Source organism: Ylistrum balloti, unplaced genomic scaffold (assembly GCF_031769215.1).
Source record: "Ylistrum balloti isolate Yb309-2 unplaced genomic scaffold, AGI_CSIRO_Ybal_v1 Utg369852, whole genome shotgun sequence".
NCBI lineage: Eukaryota > Metazoa > Mollusca > Bivalvia > Pectinida > Pectinidae > Ylistrum > Ylistrum balloti.
Window position 1 is genome coordinate 830,271 of NW_026782004.1, and position 21,323 is coordinate 851,593.

At 35.7% G+C, this 21,323-nt stretch overlaps 2 protein-coding genes across 7 annotated transcripts; one reads left to right on the plus strand and one right to left on the minus strand.

Moving 5' to 3' along the window:
* The first annotated feature begins 2,199 nt into the window (after positions 1–2,199).
* LOC132545686 (pentatricopeptide repeat-containing protein 1, mitochondrial-like) lies at positions 2,200–10,390 on the plus strand. The gene is made up of 10 exons (XM_060209375.1): positions 2,200–2,925; positions 3,373–3,487; positions 4,161–4,301; positions 5,056–5,376; positions 5,857–6,017; positions 7,446–7,568; positions 7,807–8,251; positions 9,204–9,320; positions 9,797–9,982; positions 10,173–10,390. The coding sequence occupies exons 1-10, from the start codon at positions 2,432–2,434 to the stop codon at positions 10,335–10,337; spliced, it is 2,268 nt and encodes a 755-aa protein (XP_060065358.1). The 5' UTR covers positions 2,200–2,431; the 3' UTR covers positions 10,338–10,390.
* Positions 10,391–11,405: 1,015 nt separating this feature from the next.
* On the minus strand, positions 11,406–20,977 carry LOC132545674 (Golgi apparatus membrane protein TVP23 homolog B-like). 6 transcript variants are annotated; one of them, XR_009554046.1, is made up of 8 exons: positions 19,486–19,592; positions 18,394–18,548; positions 17,787–17,866; positions 17,099–17,224; positions 16,790–16,918; positions 13,419–15,855; positions 13,217–13,296; positions 11,406–13,137 (listed from the first exon to the last, which is right to left on the minus strand). XR_009554046.1 is itself a non-coding variant. In XM_060209358.1 (6 exons), exons 2-6 carry the CDS (start codon positions 18,518–18,520, stop codon positions 15,814–15,816), a joined length of 504 nt encoding a protein of 167 aa, XP_060065341.1. In that variant the 5' UTR covers positions 18,521–18,548; positions 20,916–20,977; the 3' UTR covers positions 11,406–15,813. The 6 variants fall into 6 exon arrangements, 2 of the variants coding, with proteins under 2 accessions (XP_060065341.1, XP_060065340.1); XR_009554045.1 differs by having other exon boundaries at positions 11,406–13,737; positions 13,777–15,855; XR_009554043.1 differs by having other exon boundaries at positions 11,406–13,296.
* Between the last annotated feature and the right edge of the window lie 346 nt (positions 20,978–21,323).

Consider the following 21,323-nt stretch of genomic DNA (forward strand, 5'->3'; position numbering starts at 1 on the left):
GAATATGGAATAGTGGAACAACAGCGTTTGTGCCGTCTGGAGTCGGGAAACGCCTCTCGATTTAATCCTATGTAGCCGTATGTGGGTAGGTAGGTTGGTTGGTAGGTTTATCATGTATTAGACGTATACGTCAAAATGTTTTGATATTCTACCAAGTCAAGTATACGTAAACGGGGCATTTGAATATTAAATTACATAATTCATTTCTTCGATTAACACATTACATGACAATCATATATTCTTATTACTCCCACTTTTACTAGAATATATTTATCGTAAGTCTTATAAAATATCTAAATAGACATAATTTGTTACCCTCCAACTGTGTAATTACTCTACATAACATTCCCACTCTAGTCATGTCCTTACTTATATAATTAAAAATAACTTACTTATCTTATCTCCCTTCCCTTCTCTATATATTTAGCTATCCGCGCCGCTCTGTTTTATGTCTCCCTTGCCAATAATCATACGAGTCACTTCAATTTTATTCATAACTGCTTCAAGTGATTCAAAACATTTCATCTCAGATGTCTCCATCAGTTCTTTTTCTACTGACTACGGTTGTCTCATTCCATCCTCAAACGATTTAATTCAGCTTTAACTAGTTTCAAGCGGATTCTGTTGGAAATGTGGTCATATAAATATGTATATAAGTTACGAGGAGCTCATCTGTTGAGAAAACAAACGCTATCGTTCACGTCTATTACAAAATTCTTTCTTTCCTTCTGCAACGAATCTTTGGAACAATCTGAATAACGATATCGGAAATTCACCTTCATTATATTAAATGAAATGTAAAAACATCTATGTCTGTGGACAGTAATATTAACAAAAAAATGTATGATGGTGTTATTAGCATTTTAGCATGGTATGATGGTGTTATTGGCATTTTAGCATGGTATGATGGTGTTATTGGCATTTTAGCACGGTATGATGGTGTTATTGGCATTTTAGCATGGTATGATGGTATTATTGGCATTTTAACATGGGATGGTGGCGTTATTAACATTTTAGCAAGGTATGATGGTGTCATTAGCATTTTAGCATGGTATGATGGTGTTATTAGCATTTTAGCATGGTATGATGGTGTTATTAGCATTTTAGCATGGTATGATGGTGTAATTAGCATTTTAGCATAGTATGATGGTGTTTTTAGCATGGTATGATGGTGTAATTAGCATTTTAGCATAGTATGATGGTGTTTTTAGCGTGGTATGATGGTGTTAATAGCATTTTAGCATGGTATGATTGTGTTATTAGCATTTTAGCATGGTATGATGGTGTTATTAGCATTTTAGCATGGTATGATGGTGTTATTGGCATTTTAGCATGGTATGATGGTGTTATGGTGTAAATATAAATAATGATGGCAATCATTTCTAGGTAGGGAGGATGGCTGTCTATTTATCTACCCAACCCACCCTATCAACTCGAACCTTCGATTTCACTGTGATACGTTTCATCGCTTTGTATGTTTATTAATAAGTTTATTTTTCACGCCATCACGTAATCGCAATCCTAATTATGTTTTATATAGGAGATGGCATTTATAAGTTGGAACAAATTGCTGAATAATCCTATTGTCATATTATGTCAATTAAATATGTTTAAAATACAAACGTGTGACGGTCAGCGACGACGGATTTTGGAGAATGTTCGGAAAGACACAAAATAGCAAGACATCACTTTATCTAATCTAACACATTAGATAAAAGAAACGTAGAGCACTACGCAAGCATATACTGGATAATTCATGGTATGAGCCATGTTCACATGTGAAATATTCAACTTTAGCTATTTCGAAAACAAAAATAATTCAGTAATAATTCAAGGTTGCATTGAATTATAGACTTAAAACTTTTGACGAATGTCTACTCTGACTTGATTGGTAAATTATTATAAAATGTGTAACAGGTAACCTTACTTAATAAATTTTTGATTTCTTATCTAATTAATTGCGTTAAGAAAAACACATTCCTAGTTGAATATATTTGATAGTTCACCTTTGAGTCCGCCGTCATCTTTAAAGCTGTTCCAACGTGTTTGCCGTATTTCATCATTTAGGTCCCCTTGGCCTATAGTTATGGTTTGACATAAACATATCTTGTTCCGGTCGGTATAATACCGATTCTAAAGCTAGTATCTCCTTCTGTATCATGCAGACGCTCTAAAATAGGAACTGAGGGACATTGTAATTTCAGTACATGTCCAGCGACATGGGATCGCCACACATTTTGATCTAATGACACTCGTTATTGAAGCGTCATCTTATAACTTTTTTACAACACATTTAATATACTTGGGAAGGTTGCGACTAGACAATGTAATCACACAGTAACTTACCTGTGAGCCTGTATCATTTTGTTGTTAACCTCACCGTCATGCACGTGTTAAAAGATTGCCGAGATCTACCTAGTAAATAGAAAAGATGCTGAGACTAGGAAGTTGTATCACTTTTTCAATTCAGTATAACCATTTTAACCGTATTCTCTGTGGAAAGGGACCAGTTAGTCTGTTTCTGTTACAGAGTCATGAAGGGCATACCACTATGTCGTCTTGCAAATATAGGACGATGTCAGAGAGGAGCAATAGTGAACAGGTGTTGTTATTTCAAAACATTAATACATACGTAACTCGTCAGAGATATACAATGACTAATGCCATAATATTAAGCCACAGAAACAAAACTGACAATAAACTTGACAAGCAAGTTAAGGGTTACAGTACCAACAACTCTGGGTACGATAGTGGTGGCAGATCTCGTTCAAGGAGAGTAGATCACCAAATTGATAGAAATCAATATGATGAAGAGGAGAAAGAACAACAATCTTCTGGAATTCCAGATGACGAGTCGGAGGATACTTTCGGCAACCTGTCGAGACATATCAACAAGACTCTTCCTAGCTGGGTACAGGAGGATCAGTATGTAGTCTTTTTGGTTGAGAATTCTCCTTTACTGTTTAGTTTTAGGGAGATTGCTGAGAAAAATATAAGATACCATGATGTAGATAAGATATTTTTGGCAAGTACCAAACAAAGTTGTAAGATTTCTCACTTTTCAACAGATATGGATGATTAATGTTATTTTATTCTGCACTTATATTCGCAGATACTGAAAGTTACAACAATGAACTCCAATATCAGTTGACTTGATGTTTCACTCCATAAGAACACCACTGATACTGATCTGTACACAATTTGATATTTGGATATCAAAACTTGTTTGAGAAATCCAATATATGAAGGACCCTGAAAATCCAGAGAATTCAATCATGAGGGAATTTTAATATATCAAGTATGTTTATAACATTTCTAATTTAACTTAATATGGATTACTGTTCCAAGGTTCACTTTTTAACTCCTTTACAGATTTTGTCAACCTCTTGAACAAGAAAAGCCTCACCGCCGCCTTGCAGTGGAAGGTCGCCGACACCCACAAGACTGGTACTTCAAACAAATTATAGCTATGGGAAAGGAAGGAAAGGTATTTGATCAGTTGATTTGACAGATAACCGAAATGCTTATTTCCTCCAATATATATCAGGTAGTTTATACTTGGTTCTGATTACTTTTGTGTAAAGTCAGCATCAGTTAAGCTGAACATGACATACCTGTTTATTAATTGTAATTCTTGATGTAAAAAAACTCAAATAGATATTGCAATGAAGTCCACATGGCAACAGAAGACCTTGAAGTGTCTTTGAGCTCAGCACAGCTGGTAACATATATTTTGTTCAGTTTTTTCATTATTATTATTATATGAGTTTGAAATATGATTATGTTGACACGTGGTTTTTCTTGAAGTGTTTTTTTTTCAGACACATGGTACTTTTGACTGCAAATTACCATTATTGTTTGTTCTAGCTCAAGCCCTTGTAAATATTGTCACAGTTGTCTCCCCTTAAATAAAGTATTCACTGTTGTAAACTACAACCAGTATGTGTTTTTATACTTTCCAAAAAATGTTTAACATGTTTTCTCATTTTGAATATATTTGTATAAGATTAGAAAATGTTAGAACCAAGGATAATTTTATGCACAATTATCCATATCATTTACTGTAACCTTGACTCTCTTTCTTATACTGATAGATCACAACATATATAGATACAAATATATAACATGTATCAATAGATTTACCTGTATGCTGCGTGTAGGTGCTGAAGGCCATTGCAGTCCTAGATGACTGGATGTTGGTTAGAGACAGAGTCATGCCTAATGAAGATATTTATACAGCTGTCATAGGAATCATTGGACGAACAGGAAATGCAACTCTGGCCTTCAAGTATTTCAATAAGGTTAGTGAGAGTACACAACAGAAAGGTCAAGGTTTGGAATGATTCTGTATTTACGGTTTGTGAACCCGTTAACTTATCACTAGACATGTAGTGATATTTATTTTTCCATAATTGTACATTATACACATAATATCACAGATGTAAGGACATATAACAGAATTGCACTCAAACATTCTAAGGTCATATTAGTGAGACTGTTTTTTGTCCGTCAATTGATTCATTACTTTCTTCAAATGCAAGTGGCATGTTGGAGGACAACATGGTAATTGCCTTGTATTGCAGAAAATAACATAATTTCCCATCTTGTCTTCCTGCAAAACGCGAATAATTCCTACAAACCAAGATTATCAGTATAAGGATGGGTTTTCTTTTTTGTTTTAGGTTAAAATCAGACACTGTACACAATCTTTCATTGTTAACTTTCAGTTATTCAATTAATCTTAGTTCAGTCCTAGTTATTTATTCTTAAATTACATTTGGGACGTGAAAACCATTTGGCAATATGCAAGAATTTGCTAACAAATACATTGTAAAATTAAATGAAGCAAAATTGAAGTTTGGTATGTGAGTTAATCTTTGTACAATTTGTGTTGTTGTTCTCCACATTGCTTGGTCTTGACTAAAAATCATTTGCAGCGGGATGGATTTGATATTTTCATGCTGAATGAAGTTCTGTCTGTAACCTCTAATTTTTTAAATGATTGGTTCCAAATTTCATTGATTTGCTGAAAAGAAATGTCAGTTTCATTTTCAGATGAAAGAATATGGTCTGCAGCCGAATGAAGCAACATTTACTGCACTGTTTAATGCTTGTGCTAATTGTCCAGATAAGAAAACGGCTCTAAAGAAAGGGTACACTCTTCGAAGGTACATGCAGCGATTAGATATCATACCTAACATTATCACCTATAATGCAATCATTAAGATGTATGGACGATTAGGAGATCTACGTAATGCCTTTCTTGTAGCAGATGAAGCCATCTCAAATAGGAGGGCTGTAGACTGCTTCTTCTTCGGTAGCCTGTTGTCTGCAGCTATCAGTGATAAAGAGGAAGGACTTCTGTTTGCCATTGAAGTAAATATCTGTTCAGATGTTTCCTATGATTTCTGTTTAGTGTAGAAATGTATTCTGAAGCCAGACTTCATTGGGATATTGTTTTCTTGTTTTGAATTTTTTTACTAAGCATCTGTAAACTGACACACTGTATAGCCTACCCATTACTTTTAAAAATTCAGTACATGTTTATTCATTATGATGTGTTATGTAGGTTTTGTAAACTCAAAACAGTTACGGGTATATTCACTGTTCTCTTATGTATTCCAAATAGGTTTTGATATATTTTAATCTCAGTAAACTGACTAATATCCAAGCCAGACAGATTATTATGCAATAATAAAATATGTTGTTTTAGATTTAAATATTGATCTAATTGTATTGATACAATGAATAGATGTTTATAAAAAAGAAATATTTAGATCAATTTTGTAGGAAGAGACATTATCTCTGCAGAATTTTTAAATACAAAATATAGTGGTTGTTATAATTATTGAACAGATATGGCGGAAGATGAAGATTATGAGAGTTCAGCCTGATGTGTTCCACTATAAGTTGATGTTACAAGCCATAAAGGAATGTAAACTGGGGAGCCTAGAACAACAGAGAATCCTCCTACAGTCTTATGTACCCCATAGGAAACTCCAGGAGAAACAGCAACAGTAAGTAAGACAGGATAGAAGTACAGTGGACTCTCAATAAACCGAATGCCAATAGTCTGGAAAATTCACAGTCCGGACGGAAATGTTTGGGAACAGATTTCCAAAATGTTATTCTAAATTTGAATTCCGGCTCCGTAAATACATTTTGGGAAGGAATAGTCCTTTACTTAACAAGATTCCCTCAATAGTCAGGAAAGTTTTGTCACCACAAGGAGAGTTCTGTTGCACTCTGTCAGTCGTGTCACAGGTGTACACCCAGTTGATCGCTTGACACTGCATAGTCAGAACAACCACTGCCAGATCATTGATTGGGTGTTCAACTGTGTAGGTCATGTCAGTTTTATACAATATGCGTTTGTTATAGCTGTACATTTGTAACTATGGCATGCATTGCCAAATAAATACATTGTAAAAGGTAGTCTTGTTTTTTAGATTTTGATAATTAATTTGATATCTATTCATAACAACTTGAATTTTATGTATGTAAACATATTTTTATATCTGTTATTTGTAAGGAAATTTAATTATGATGCCACAGGACATTATCTATCAGACTTACACAGGTTAAACATAATTAACATGGCCTCATTTCCTTGTTATCAGTAATACACCTTGATTTTGAATGGATCTGTTGTTATATTAATGTGAGTATTTTTGTATTTTAAGTCACTTTACCTGTTATTTAAACAAACATTTAGTAAGAGAGGAATTGAATTTGTGAACAGTTTTTATGATCATCTTACTGGAATTAAGGGAGGGATCTAAATCAACTGATGCATGACTTACCTGGCTGTAAAATTAGACTAAATTCAGACAGTAACAGATTCTGTAATTCATCAAGAAATTCACCTCAGAAATGTAGCTGCATAGATGTAAACACATTATGCAGCACATATAGTTTTCAGAAGGTATACTTTGTCTAATATTTTGAGTAAATAATCACAAGTTTTCAAGCAGATGTTTTAGACTCATCTGAAAGTAGACTTCAGTGAATTTACAACCATTTTTATTTCTGTAACTTTACACAATACATGTATTGTAATTAAAAATACACATAAACACTTGTATTTGCAATATATACAGCGTGTGGAAAATAAATACTGTTGAGAATTAGATGCAGAGTCCTGTATGTTGTAGCCATGTGAATTATTCAGGCCACCTCTTCTTCACTGTGATTGAGTAGCTGAGTGGAACATGTGTAGCACAATAGTTTCTATTGCCAGGTTTGGTTCCCTGATTGGGAATGAAATGTTATCACTCACTTCCCCATGGATGTGAATTATTTTGTTACGTATTTTCTTGGCTTTAGACTAATATAAGACTTTTCCAGGTAAACAGGAGTGGTTAGGGAAAGCTTATTTAATGTTTAACTTATGTCATTTGCAAACATCCTTTTGTGGGAATATTTACTACACTTTATTTGTACAGAACTGGAGCAAGTCAGATAACAACACAACAGACCAGGCCACAACAACATTCCAGAGGGAAATGTTATGGTGAACTGCAACAAGTGCAACCTCAGAAGTCTCATGAATCACTCCAACAAATTAAGTAAGAATATTTGAGTTTCTTTATGTATGAACAAACTGAAGAGATCTCAAAAAGAGCTAAAATTTTAGAAGATTGATTACCTCGAAACTTGATAAATTACCTCCACAAATTACATTTGTGTTTAGATATATTACATTTCAATGATGTTTACCTTGAAAGTAGCACAGATTGATTATCATCTGCTATCCTGACTCTTTTTTGATGTATATTTTGAGACAATCTCTGTTATGTGCTTCAGACAAACAGCAGAAGAATCACACTTGGAACAACATAAAGGACCTGTTCCTGAAACTGTTTCCTTGTCCCTAGTGTCAGAAGACACAACACTGCCGTCTGTTGAGTTGGTCTCTTCTCCTGAAAGACCTAGTACAGTAGAGAAAATTCCTGATTTGTTGAACCCACAAGATTCTTTATCTGAAGTAGTTTCTCTTGGTGACATGTCTGACAGTGAGGATAGACTTTTACTAATGGGTGGTGTTGGAGGATTCCTAGATAGGATGAAGGCTGACAGTGTTAAACCAGACATAACTGTATTGACATGGTTAGTTGAAATGTCACGAGGAGTGGAAGACAAAGAAATCATTCTGTCAACACTCACAGGAGAAAGAATAAAGGCTGACTGCACATTCCTCAATGCTCTTATTCGCAGTAAAGTAAATGGGGAGACATTTCAAGATGCTAAGGTAAGGCATGTCTTCATGTGTTTTTGTTTGTTTTTCTGTATTTTAGCAATTCATTATCACCCTTGTTATTGAACATTTTCATTTTACTGTTATCAAGGTTATGAAAATTAGATTAAATGTTAAGCCTAGCTAAAACAAACGTCTCCAGTAAGTCTGGTCTGTGAGTTCTATCCTGTTCTTGGGCGGCTGAGTTATGTGTCATAGCATGGAAACATTTGAAATCTCAAAGACAAATGACACATGGTTTGATCACTCTCCAAAGGTTGTAGTCCAGGGTTAGAACATGGTAATAGTTGAGATCTTTTTTATAAACATAATCTTGGTGCCTCTGTATCCAATGCAATACTGAGGGAAGATAATCTCTGGTTGTAATCATAAGACCTTTGTAAATGCTTGACTTATTTATATAGGGTTCTATTAATAAAGTACAACCTGTATCAAATCAAAAATAGAATTTGTTGGGAAACACAGGTGTGCTGTTCAACTTCTTGTTTAATAGGTTAATGAATTTCCATGAACTAGAGATACACAAACATGATTCATGGTTGACATGTATTAAGTCTTAAGTTAAGTTAAATTATTTTCATTGAAGATATCGTACAAATATATAGCACCACAAGGTTTCCACATGTATTTTTTTAAAATCGATGCTCACAGAAAAAAGGTCTAAAGCTGAGATCAATATTCTGTTGAATATGTAACTTCTCTAAAGTGTTTCAGAGACCTTGGATTAGTAACTGCCTACTAAGTATGTTGTCTCTGATAAAGAAAAAACACATTTAATTGGTAAAGAATATTTGTCAGGAAATAAGCTCATGTTTGACAGTAAGCTATCCCCTGACTTTGAGTAAGTAAGAAGTAATGTAGTGACTACTTAATACTGGAGAAACATGGTGAAAGAAAGAAGATTATTGAATATAGTTCTACTTGTATGTATCAATTTGTTTTTCAGGCTGTTTTAAAACTGTTTACTCAATACAATGTTGTGCCAAACAGGCAGACATATGGAAGTCTGATTTTCTGTGCGAGGGACCCAAAGGATGCCGAAAGTATCCTTAATTCTATGGAGGTACTTATCATTGGATACTTCAATGATCATTTCCATTCTATACACATTGTTATTGACTCCTGTGCCTGTCCATTCATTTCATAAAAAAGACATTGATGTCCATCAATAATTTTGTTTTATTTTTGCACTTGATCTAATAGAATGATCAAATTTGTTTGAAAATGTTCAGGAATGATTCTTAGATGATGTAGACTAAGTGATATCCTTTGTGATACAGTTTGAAAGTACAATAGTCATATATTTATGTTATCTTTACTGTTATAAAACAATCAGTACTCATTTACTGTTATAGATTAAATGACATAATTTTTTTTGGAATTCCTTTGTACTATTTGCAGTGGTAACTGAGTAAATGCATTGTTGTTGGGTGCTTTGTTCTCTGTACGAGTCCCCACCCAAATGTAGACTAATAAACATGTACATAGTGTATAAAGTCAATCATTATAAAATAATAAGACACAATTTTGTGTTTTCAGAATGCTGGTTTCGTCCCAGGTATTAAAACATTTAGTTTACTGATTGGCAAAATGCCTGAAGGTTTTGGATATAAGAAGAGTTTACTTAGAAGGATGACAAACCAGAACGTACAACCAGACCTTCATTTCTTAAAAGTCATTGAAAGACACTTACAGAGGATAAGGGAGAAAATACTATTAGAAAAGGTGAGTCAGAAATTTCTAAAGTCATTCACTTAACAACAACAGCGAAAGTAAGTTTGCAAAGGATTTGAATTTGCGAATAATGCTGCTCACAAATAAATGCAAAATATAATTCCTTGCAAAAAATAAGTGATTTACAGTACACATGTATATAAATACACACTTCATTTAAATATCTTCTATTCTTTTCCAGCATAAAAACAAGAACAAGAACAATGTTTTAGAAAGAGAGTTTGAAGACTTCAATGTGTTCTATAAGGACTGGCTGCTTAAAACTCCAATAGCCGAGGAACCCCATCAGTTGAGTAACTACAAAAAGAAAACTGAAGAAAGACATTGGAGGCAAATGATGACTTAATGTTTCCAGAAACTGCAAACAGTTGAACAGTGAAATATAGTGCAGTACATTTGTACATGTGTTGAAGTTGTTCTTTTCCTTCAGTCTGTTATATTTAACATTATTACTGGTATACATGTTTGACTAGAAGTTTTCCAGCCTAGCGGAGGACTCTTCTCTTCTGAAAGTCAAATCAAAAGTTATTCAATACTGATCTGGTCTAAACTTATTTGATAAATCCATACATCATGATTCCCGGAATTTGAAACAAGTTATTCAACAGTGATAACAAATATATTTTTAGTCCTTGTAACATTTGTTTTGTCTGCTAGATAGTTGCCAACCCACCATCAGGCTGATCTCAGCAGATATACTGTAGAATTCTGTTGTTTCAGTTTGATTCACCATAAAAACCCGTCTAAACAGCAAGTGTAAGCAAGAGAATGTATCGGGCATTGTTACAAGTGCTTGGTTGAAATTTCGTATGTGAATTTCACAGTTGTAGATGGCCAGGCTTCAAGCAGAAACAGGTTTTAAAAAGTTTTTCTTTTTGACAAAGATCTGTTTGATTTTAATTGTCATTGCTTAACTCTACTACTTTTATGTTGAATATCTGTATTTAAGTAGGTACTGACTGCTCGACAAAATTCTTGGAAAAAGGACTGCAGTACAATATTACTAAACTTTCAGTTAGCCATATATGGTGCCAAAGATGACTTTCTGTATAGCCATTTCTTTCTGTCGGGACAATGCTTTCACAATTAAAAGTGCAACAATGAGACATGTGGAATCAGTCTCCCAACACGTCATACCGCAAAAATTTGAATAGAATTTGATCGTTTTGAAAGCAAACCGCGAAAAATTAATATCTCTTAACCCACAAATATCTGGAAACAAGATGCAAATACTTCTGTTCTTTCAAATTTTAGGGGTTTTTTTTCCAAATATTTGATTTTTCATCAAGACAATTTATTCTTAGTTCTTCAATTTCTTTTTGGCCAAGTATCATAAAATATCTTTGAACCAAATAGTTATTTTGAAACTATATATATAGAAAAAATAAAACTTAAAGTATTGATACATCAGTATTGTAGTTTATTCTTTCAAAAGTCATCAAAGTATGATGCACATATACACCTTCAACAAATCTCTTACTTATAAGTTACATACACCAACCATAATGCATACAGGTTATGCATCAATATATCAAGTCAGAATTCAGAAAATTACCATTTCATATACAAAAGTATACTTAGAAAAGAAAAGACTTGTTATATCATTACATCTGTATTATCTTTGTCATCAACAAATAAAACACACCAACCACAAATCCATACTGATAATGCATAAATATATAGTGGAGTAAAGGTTCTACCAGCTTTAGTTTGTGGGAGTTTCCCCATCGTCCGAATTATTCCTACCAGGCATCAGTAGACTCCGAACAATTCTATTTTGCACATATCAATAACTGAGTTTCTGCCAAGGATAAGAAGTCTTTGTAGTACATGTATAGTGTTTACATATTAGAAAATGATATTTCACTTCACCATTCTGAATCTGCCATTGAAATAAATAGTAGGATAGTTGCCAAGACTGCAAGCAGTTGCTAGTTTTGAGTCCCAGAATTTACATGACAATGTTCAATACTATATTCATGTTACATATAACAACCAAATCTCTCATTCAAGTATCAGTCATGAACTGCTTTCATAACTCTTTTACAGAAAACATAATAAAAAGGTTTTCCAGATTTACGATATTGCACTGACAAATTTCTTGCCGGTAACAACACGAATACATCTTCTATTTATGCAGGTAAAACACATCACCTCTTCCACAAATCTCTACCTTGTAACACACCTTTCACAATTCCTTTCACGTAGCACACTTGCATCGCAAATCTCAAACATAAATAATGAAAGAGCTTATTAATGTTTCCATTACCAATATGGAATGATGTGAATTTAAAACACAGTCTAAAATACATGCCATTTTTGGAGACATACTACAATACCCATAAACATTGTTCTAATATACATATATAATTAAAAAAGGAAAAAAAAAATAACAGTGTTCAGTGACAAGGTCAATGGATTTAAATGATCACAGTCCAGACATGTCCCTGTAATGGATTACAGTTACCCCAGTACACAGACATGTCCCTGTAATGGAGTACGGTTACCTCAGTACACAGACATGTCCCTGTAATGGAGTACAGTTACCTCAGTACACAGACATGTCCTGTAATGGAGTACAGTTACCTCAGTACACAGACATGTCCCTGTAATGGAGTACAGTTACCTCAGTACACAGACATGTCCCTGTAATGGAGTACAGTTACCCCAGTACACAGACATGTCCCTGTAATGGAGTACAGTTACCTCAGTACACAGACATGTCCCTGTAATGGAGTACAGTTACCTCAGTACACAGACATGTCCCTGTAATGGAGTACAGTTACCTCAGTACACAGACATGTCCCTGTAATGGATTACAGTTACCCCAGTACACAGACATGTCCCTGTAATGGAGTACAGTTACCCCAGTACACAGACATGTCCCTGTAATGGAGTACAGTTACCCCAGTACACAGACATGTCCCTGTAATGGAGTACAGTTACCCCAGTACACAGACATGTCCCTGTAATGGAGTACAGTTACCTCAGTAAACAGACATGTCCCTGTAATGGAGTACAGTTACCTCAGTACACAGACATGTCCCTGTAATGGAGTACAGTTACCCCAGTACACAGACATGTCCCTGTAATGGAGTACGGTTACCTCAGTAAACAGACATGTCCCTGTAATGGAGTACAGTTACCTCAGTACACAGACATTCCCTGTAATGGAGTACAGTTACCTCAGTACACAGACATGTCCCTGTAATGGAGTACAGTTACCCCAGTACACAGACATGTCCCTGTAATGGAGTACAGTTACCCCAGTACACAGACATGTCCCTGTAATGGAGTACAGTTACCTCAGTAAACAGACATGTCCCTGTAATGGAGTATGGTTACCTCAGTACACAGACATGTCCCTGTAATGGGAGTACAGTTACCCCAGTACACAGACATGTCCCTGTAAAGGGAGTACAGTTACCCCAGTACACAGACATTCCCTGTAATGGAGTACGGTTACCTCAGTAAACAGACATGTCCCTGTAATGGAGTACAGTTACCCCAGTACACAGACATGTCCCTGTAATGGAGCACAGTTACCTCAGTACACAGACATGTCCCTGTAATGGAGTACAGTTACCTCAGTACACAGACATGTCCCTGTAATGGAGTACAGTTACCTCAGTACACAGACATGTCCCTGTAATGGAGTACAGTTACCCCAGTACACAGACATGTCCCTGTAATGGAGTACAGTTACCTCAGTACACAGACATGTCCCTGTAATGGAGTACAGTTACCTCAGTACACAGACATTCCCTGTAATGGAGTACAGTTACCCCAGTACACAGACATGTCCCTGTAATGGAGTACAGTTACCCCAGTACACAGACATGTCCCTGTAATGGAGTACAGTTACCTCAGTACACAGACATTCCCTGTAATGGAGTACAGTTACCTCAATACACAGACATTCCCTGTAATGGAGTACAGTTACCCCAGTACACAGACATGTCCCTGTAATAGAGTACAGTTACCCCAGTACACAGACATGTCCCTGTAATGGAGTACAGTTACCCCAGTACACAGACATGTCCCTGTAATAGAGTACAGTTACCTCAGTACACAGACATGTCCCTGTAATGGAGTACAGTTACCCCAGTACACAGACATGTCCCTGTAATGGAGTACAGTTACCTCAATACACAGACATTCCCTGTAATGGAGTACAGTTACCCCAGTACACAGACATGTCCCTGTAATGGAGTACAGTTACCCCAGTACACAGACATGTCCCTGTAATGGAGTACAGTTACCCCAGTACACAGACATGTCCCTGTAATGGATTACAGTTACCTCAGTACACAGACATGTCCCTGTAATGGAATACAGTTACCCCAGTAAACAGACATTCCCTGTAATGGAGTACAGTTACCCCAGTACACAGACATGTCCCTGTAATGGATTACAGTTACCTCAGTACACAGACATGTCCCTGTAATGGAATACAGTTACCCCAGTAAACAGACATTCCCTGTAATGGAGTACAGTTACCCCAGTACACAGACATGTCCCTGTAATGGAGTACAGTTACCCCAGTACACAGACATGTCCCTGTAATGGAATACAGTTACCTCAATACACAGACATTCCCTGTAATGGAGTACAGTTACCCCAGTACACAGACATGTCCCTGTAATGGAATACAGTTACCTCAATACACAGACATTCCCTGTAATGGAGTACAGTTACCTCAATACACATACATGTCCCTGTAATGGAGTACAGTTACCTAAATACACATACATGTCCCTGTAATGGAGTACAGTTACCCCAGTACACAGACATGTCCCTGTAATGGAGTACAGTTACCCCAGTACACAGACATGTCCCTGTAATGGAGTACAGTTACCCCAGTACACAGACATGTCCCTGTAATGGAGTACAGTTACCCCAGTACACAGACATGTCCCTGTAATAGAGTACAGTTACCCCAGTACACAGACATGTCCCTGTAATGGAGTACAGTTACCCCAGTACACAGACATGTCCCTGTAATAGAGTACAGTTACCCCAGTACACAGACATGTCCCTGTAATGGAGTACAGTTACCCCAGTACACAGACATGTCCCTGTAATGGAGTACAGTTACCCCAGTACACAGACATGTCCCTGTAATAGAGTACAGTTACCCCAGTACACAGACATGTCCCTGTAATAGAGTACAGTTACCCCAGTACACAGACATGTCCCTGTAATAGAGTACAGTTACCCCAGTACACAGACATGTCCCTGTAATAGAGTACAGTTACCCCAGTACACAGACATGTCCCTTGAATGGATTACAGTTACCCCCGTACACAGATATGTCCTTGTAACTGGTTACTATTACCCCTATATACAGACATGTCACTACATTTGGTTATTTATTTGAGAAGACATTCCCTATAAATGATTACAGTTAACCCAGTTATAATATTATAAAAAAATTACCTTATCCATGTATAAACACAGGTTTACATTACACTTTATCATAGCATGTTCACAAGTTGATGGAAATATTGCTGCTCAATGAAATTTGTTTCGCTTTATGTAAAACGATGTAATTTTTGTTTCCAAATCAACATAAGTTATACATTCAGCTACATTACTATTGTGTGTATAACGTTTAAATAGATAAATCAATAAAAACATTCTGCCAATGTTTGTCAGATCTTTCCACCAATCTAGCAAGTATCACATGATAGGTTGGGAACAGGGTGATCTTGCAGTTCTGTGTTTGGTTAGTTACCCATATATCCATGATTTGATACCTATGAGCTATTCATAGGTCCATTTGTACTTCGCTCACTTCATTTATAAAGATCATCTGTTGACTATTTTTGGCTACTCTGTTCCTCAGACTCTGGTGTTGTCATCTGCAAGTCAAATTGATTTAGTGTTAGATTTAAGATAAGAGTCCTACAGCAAATGTATAATGTTTTAGAATATTTTAGAATGGGAAAATATGCATAGAATGCATTTCAAGTGAACCCATGCCCCAAGAAAGAAGTTACATTGAATAAGTAGTGTAGGAGGTAATGCTCAGAAAAATGATTTTTCTTTTAATGTAGATCAAATATGAAAACCTATGTCAGAGTGACCTAGTTTTGATACACAACACACCACCACACCTAGGTGGACCGATACATATACCAGAAATATGAAGTTCAAGTGAAGAATTGTAGGAGAGATAAAGCCAGGACAAACATTTTTATTGATGTAGGTTAAAGGTCAAAATGTAGGTCTGATTGGCCTACTTTTGATAGAAGACACATAACTTTGCAAAAGTTAACACAAACACTAAGGATAATGTTCCAGTGACCAGAAGTGTAGGAGGTAGAACCCTGAAGGACAGACACAGCACAAAACTATAGTACAATGTACCCACAATTTTGTTAGGAACTAATAAATAATTACATAAGGAGCCATGTGATTGCATCAAGGAGTGATCAGTCAGATTTAAAGAGTAGTTGTCCAATAGAAGGAGTGATGTGTTGGAATTATGGAGAGATGCATAATATTTAATAAGTGATGTTTCAGATTTGAGAATTGATATGTGGAAGACTACAGAAGTTACATGTTCAAGTATTAGGAAAAAAGTTGGAGATTTAAGACTTAATGTGGATAGTAATAGTAATGTGACAACTATATTTATCTCAGATTTGTTAAAAGCTAAATTAAGGGCACATTCTGACAAAGAATTACATACTAAACATATAATGACAGCAATTTTTTTTAATTGAAACAGTCAGTATATCAGTGATACAAAACATGTACAAAACAAAACAAAAATCAGATAAAATTACCAACCGATTTCCATAACTGTCGCCCAAGAAATCCAGTGGCAACCGATGTCAGCTTCTTCTTTGATCCATATTTGCAACGAATGTAACCATACATGTTTGCACCATTCATTATTGTCCCTACTAACACAACCATCTGCAAGTAAATGGTAACCATGGAAAATTCATGCACAAATAACAACACAATCTGAATATCAATTCACACCGAATCTACTGGAAAATGCTCGAGAACTTTGAACACTTGTTTCACTATTATATTCACACAAGGCATATAAAACTCGTGTGTCTGAAGAAAACACAACCTTCAAATACTTACAAACCATTTAAAATTAAGAGTAAATAAAGTTCCAAAGAAGAAAACTATCCAGATAACTTGACAAGCGACCAGTGAAAGCCAAAATATCCTCGATTCTGCAGCTGTAATCTTCTTCTGGTGAACACCCTGTAACACAGCAACTATCATCTTAGTCTGCCATATACAGACGTCACACTACAACAAGCTTAGAATTAGATAGATGTATCTATGCTTTAAAAGACTCCATATAGCAAATTTCTTATATCTGGGCAGTGCAGGGGTCTTATAAAGTGATGCATGAGTGTAGAACTAGTATTTTTTCTCATTTTACATTTGTATATGTACATACAACCACATAATTTAAGTAATGGCCTGGACATTTTGGTCGTTATCCGCAATGAGATCTTGGCCTTGATCACGCAGACCTGAAAATGCTAATACACTTCCTTGCCATAATACATAAATCAATGAAATGACATGAATAAACCAAAGTACACCGGTGAGCATAACACACCAGACTTATCTTATCATTTGGAGAGACTTGTGTGACTCGTGCTGTACTGTACATCAAACTCATGTGTAATATCACCTGTACATATATGTAGCGATTTGTGCAATATCACACATGTAAAATAGAACATGTGCAGTGTGATTTATGTAAATGATGTGTCACTTGACTTTTGTACAGTGTAACTTGTCATGGACTTACCTTCCGGGATTCATATACCCAATGACTAATGCCGTCATCATCCACATAATTCCACCATCTTAGACCCACGAGTAACCTTCCTGTTAAATTGAAAATATACTGTAACCCTGGTAAAATACTAGCCAAAAAATACTGCTCAACTAGAGAGAACTTAGCTCAATCGGTTGAACATTAAACTAGTAATCCAGAGGTCTCGGGTTCGAATCCTAGCAGAGACATTGAAATAAATACTGACCTCTTCAGGAATAATACTTAGCGTTACTTTCACAAGAATCGCTGTAACCCCCGAAAACTCAGGGACAAGTTATTTCCCAGAAGGGAAGTTTGTAACCCAGGTAAAATACTAGCCACAAAATACCACTCAGCTAGAGAGAAATTATCTTAAGCTTGATCAGTTGAACATTAGACTGGTAGTCAAGAGGTCTCTGGTTCAAATCCTAGCAGAGGCATTGAAATGAATAATGACCTCTGTTACAATACGTATCAATTGTTTATTCCAATACATTTTTTTTCTTTAACTGATTGCATTAATTTCATTGAGAAAAAATTCAAAATACTCTTCAAATTTCAAATATCAGCAAGAAAGTACAGAGCATAGGAGGCCTACCTGTAATGTTTTTCACAGTCCAGAAGTCCATTGACAAGAGAATGACAATGAGGACAAAGTTAGTGATGAAGCTACTGCTGAACCAGCCACAGAATAAGTAAGCCAGAACAGCTGCAGACCGGAACATCACATGAAAGAACACAGCGATGGGGTGTCTACAAGAAAAAAAATTGACTCATGTTCATGTTATGCATTGAAGAAATGTATTTGTATTTAGTAAATAAAGTTTAAGTTTTCTAAAGAAATTTTGTTAAAATACAAGCTTTAGTTATATATGAAACTTGTGACCTTGTGATTTCATTATCACACAGAGCTTGTAAGTACATTTTAAAAATGCTGAAATCGAAATGAAAATTGGAAAGTGGTAGGCACTACCAGTCTCAATTTTTTTTGTAATTATTCCTCTGCTTTTTTTCAATAGCTAAGAGTTTATTTCCCATTTGTTTGATACTAAGAATTAGACATATCCATGCACATTTTCAAAAGCACTCCTTCATCTTTCGTTGCACTGAGTTATGTTCAGTTGATCAAGACCTAATGTCTAGGGACCTGGAATCATATTCTATTTAGAGAGTAGTAGAGCTATATATGTAGTTTGGAAGCCGCTGTTCTATTAATGTGAAATTGTACTTTCCTGCGATTATTGTTAGCTTTATATGACTTGCTTGCACACGAATACGACTGGATGGAAATAATTTGTATCACCAAAGTTGAAAGGGGGCGTCTCACACCTTTCAATGGGTGGATATTTAGAAAATATATAAAATAAGTAAGATATTGTAAGTTTTCAGCTCACGGTAATCGGTCCGCGACCAAGACAAGTAAAATCGCGGATAAATAGTCGGAACACTTCAGACCAACTTTTTATTTCCTTAAAATTCATATTTTTTTTAAATAATTATAACAGATACAGTATCTATACCCAGGTACATTATACTGTATTGATGTCTTGTTTCAGTCCGATTCCTCTGTTTCGGTTATTATAAAGCTACATATTATTCTTAGGATAGCATTTCATCTGTCAAAGTAGGCAATTGTCTTCAGGAAAGAGGAGACTTTGACTATGTAGTGAGAATAATTATTATATCGAACTTTAAGATTCGTCTTCTGTCTATTTCATCTTCCTCGCCAAAGTTTAACGTTACATCGTCTGTGGCGTCCATTGGACCAGAACTGCAAATGTATTTTTCTGTTTTGATCCCTCACTGCCCCGTTGGAAGCGGAAGGATGAATGCGTGGATATTCAGAGTCATGTAAACGTTTGGGTCATTACTAAATTACGGAACGTGAGAGAGAACCATACGGAAAAAAATCAGGACTATTTATTATATGAAATGCCTTGTTATTGTGAACGTTAACTAAGAAAAATGTAACACAAAAATCGTGTTAAAAACTTGTGTCACTTAGATGGCAATTGCACACTTTTGATGATCATGTCTGTACAGGTAGGGCACGCGCACAAATCAGGCAAAGACAATCAAATGACAAATCGATTCATGCATGCATACTTAGTAATTCACTGAAATAGTAATACACTCCAAGTCGATAGAACGGCAGAATTTCGGATTATTCTTAAATACATGTACTATGTTAACTTCACGTTGGTGGTTAAAATTTACAAAACTACCAACGAAAAGTACTCTGGAAATCGAGGAAGTTGCGTTTAAGAGAGATCACTTTGGCACAAAGGGGAAACGGCAGTGCCCCCCCCCCCCCCCCCCCCCCCCCAAGAAAAAGAAAATACGTTTTGAGAGCAAGACTGTGTTGAAGTGTTTGATAAAAATACAAGTATTTAGGAACCAAATCCACAATTAGTGTTAAAAGTGCGTGCCTTTCAGCGGACCAAATGTTTTAAATGTCTTAAGTGTATCCATTTTAAAAATATCGTCCTTTTTACGTGCAAATTAATTAACATTTAAACGTTTCAGTAAAAAACAACATTCATTTGAATTGTACTGTTTATAAAAGCGCCAAAATATCGCTTGAAATTCTATATATCTAACGATTTCTGTTAAACAGATCGGGGTTAGCCGTTTTGTCGATAACCTGATTTTCAAAGTTTTAAAACTGCGAAAGTATAGAGGTTGCCTCCCTTCATACAAGGATAGGTAAAAGCAATTGACAAGTTAAGTAATTGAGTTATTCCCCCTGCGCCACGACAGACGTTTAATTGGAGACGGTTTCCTCCCGCGGTCCACATGTACTCCCAATTGTTTTAATTAAATACATTATATTATATGGTCAGATGCTTCAGGAACGTTTCTTCATCATTTGAATACATATTATTTTTGCCATAATTTGTTCAAAATGTTGACAGATACATCTTTCGGAAACCCGTTTGAAAAAATGAAGTATTTCTCTCTTCGTTGAAATATACCAAATAACACGATTTTGAAATATAATTCAGGTTGTTTTACTCCAGTGTTCACCTGGATATTTATATTAGAGATATACCAAGCGTGGAGTCAGGAGTTCCTGTCAAGTCCTTACGTGTGCTCCTTACAGTCCCTGGACTGACTTACCTATGACTTTGAGTAGACACTAGGGAAAGGTGCTTTGGTATTTGTCAGAAATGTCTGTCGTCCCACACAGATCTGTGGTTACCCTTTACACCGTGAGAAGTAAATAAGTAAGAAAGCAGTTAACATGCATTTAAGCTTCCCATAGAAGGCGACTATAATTAGTAACAAGGAATTCCTGTGTGATGACTGTCCAGGCGCTGGACCGTAGTGGTACGCCGTCCTTCCGAACGTGATCTGACTCTTCAGCATCATTCATGAATCTTGAGAGGATTCATTGGTACCGGAACTACTTAATATTAACATACAGACTAGATATACTTTCTTAGATTGATCATTTGAGTGTTAAAGTAAGATTTAGCCGCGACCTCTTAAGGACGACTCTGTGCTACATTGTTTACGTCAGACTCA

Bases quoted from the DNA above. Each gene is read 5' to 3' on its own strand.
- LOC132545686 (XM_060209375.1), top strand. From the start codon at position 2,432: ATGCTGAGACTAGGAAGTTGTATCACTTTTTCAATTCAGTATAACCAT. The intron at 2,926-3,372 runs GTATGTAGTCTT...ACTCCTTTACAG, and splicing joins AGCTGGGTACAGGAGGATCA to ATTTTGTCAACCTCTTGAAC. The intron at 4,302-5,055 runs GTTAGTGAGAGT...TTTCATTTTCAG, and splicing joins CCTTCAAGTATTTCAATAAG to ATGAAAGAATATGGTCTGCA.
- LOC132545674 (XM_060209357.1), bottom strand. From the start codon at position 19,556: ATGGACGCCACAGACGATGTAACGTTAAACTTTGGCGAGGAAGATGAA. The intron at 18,549-19,485 runs GTTCGATATAAT...TTTTTCTTGTAG, and splicing joins GACAGAAGACGAATCTTAAA to ACACCCCATCGCTGTGTTCT. The intron at 17,225-17,786 runs GTAAGTCCATGA...GCTGTGTTACAG, and splicing joins GGGTATATGAATCCCGGAAG to GGTGTTCACCAGAAGAAGAT.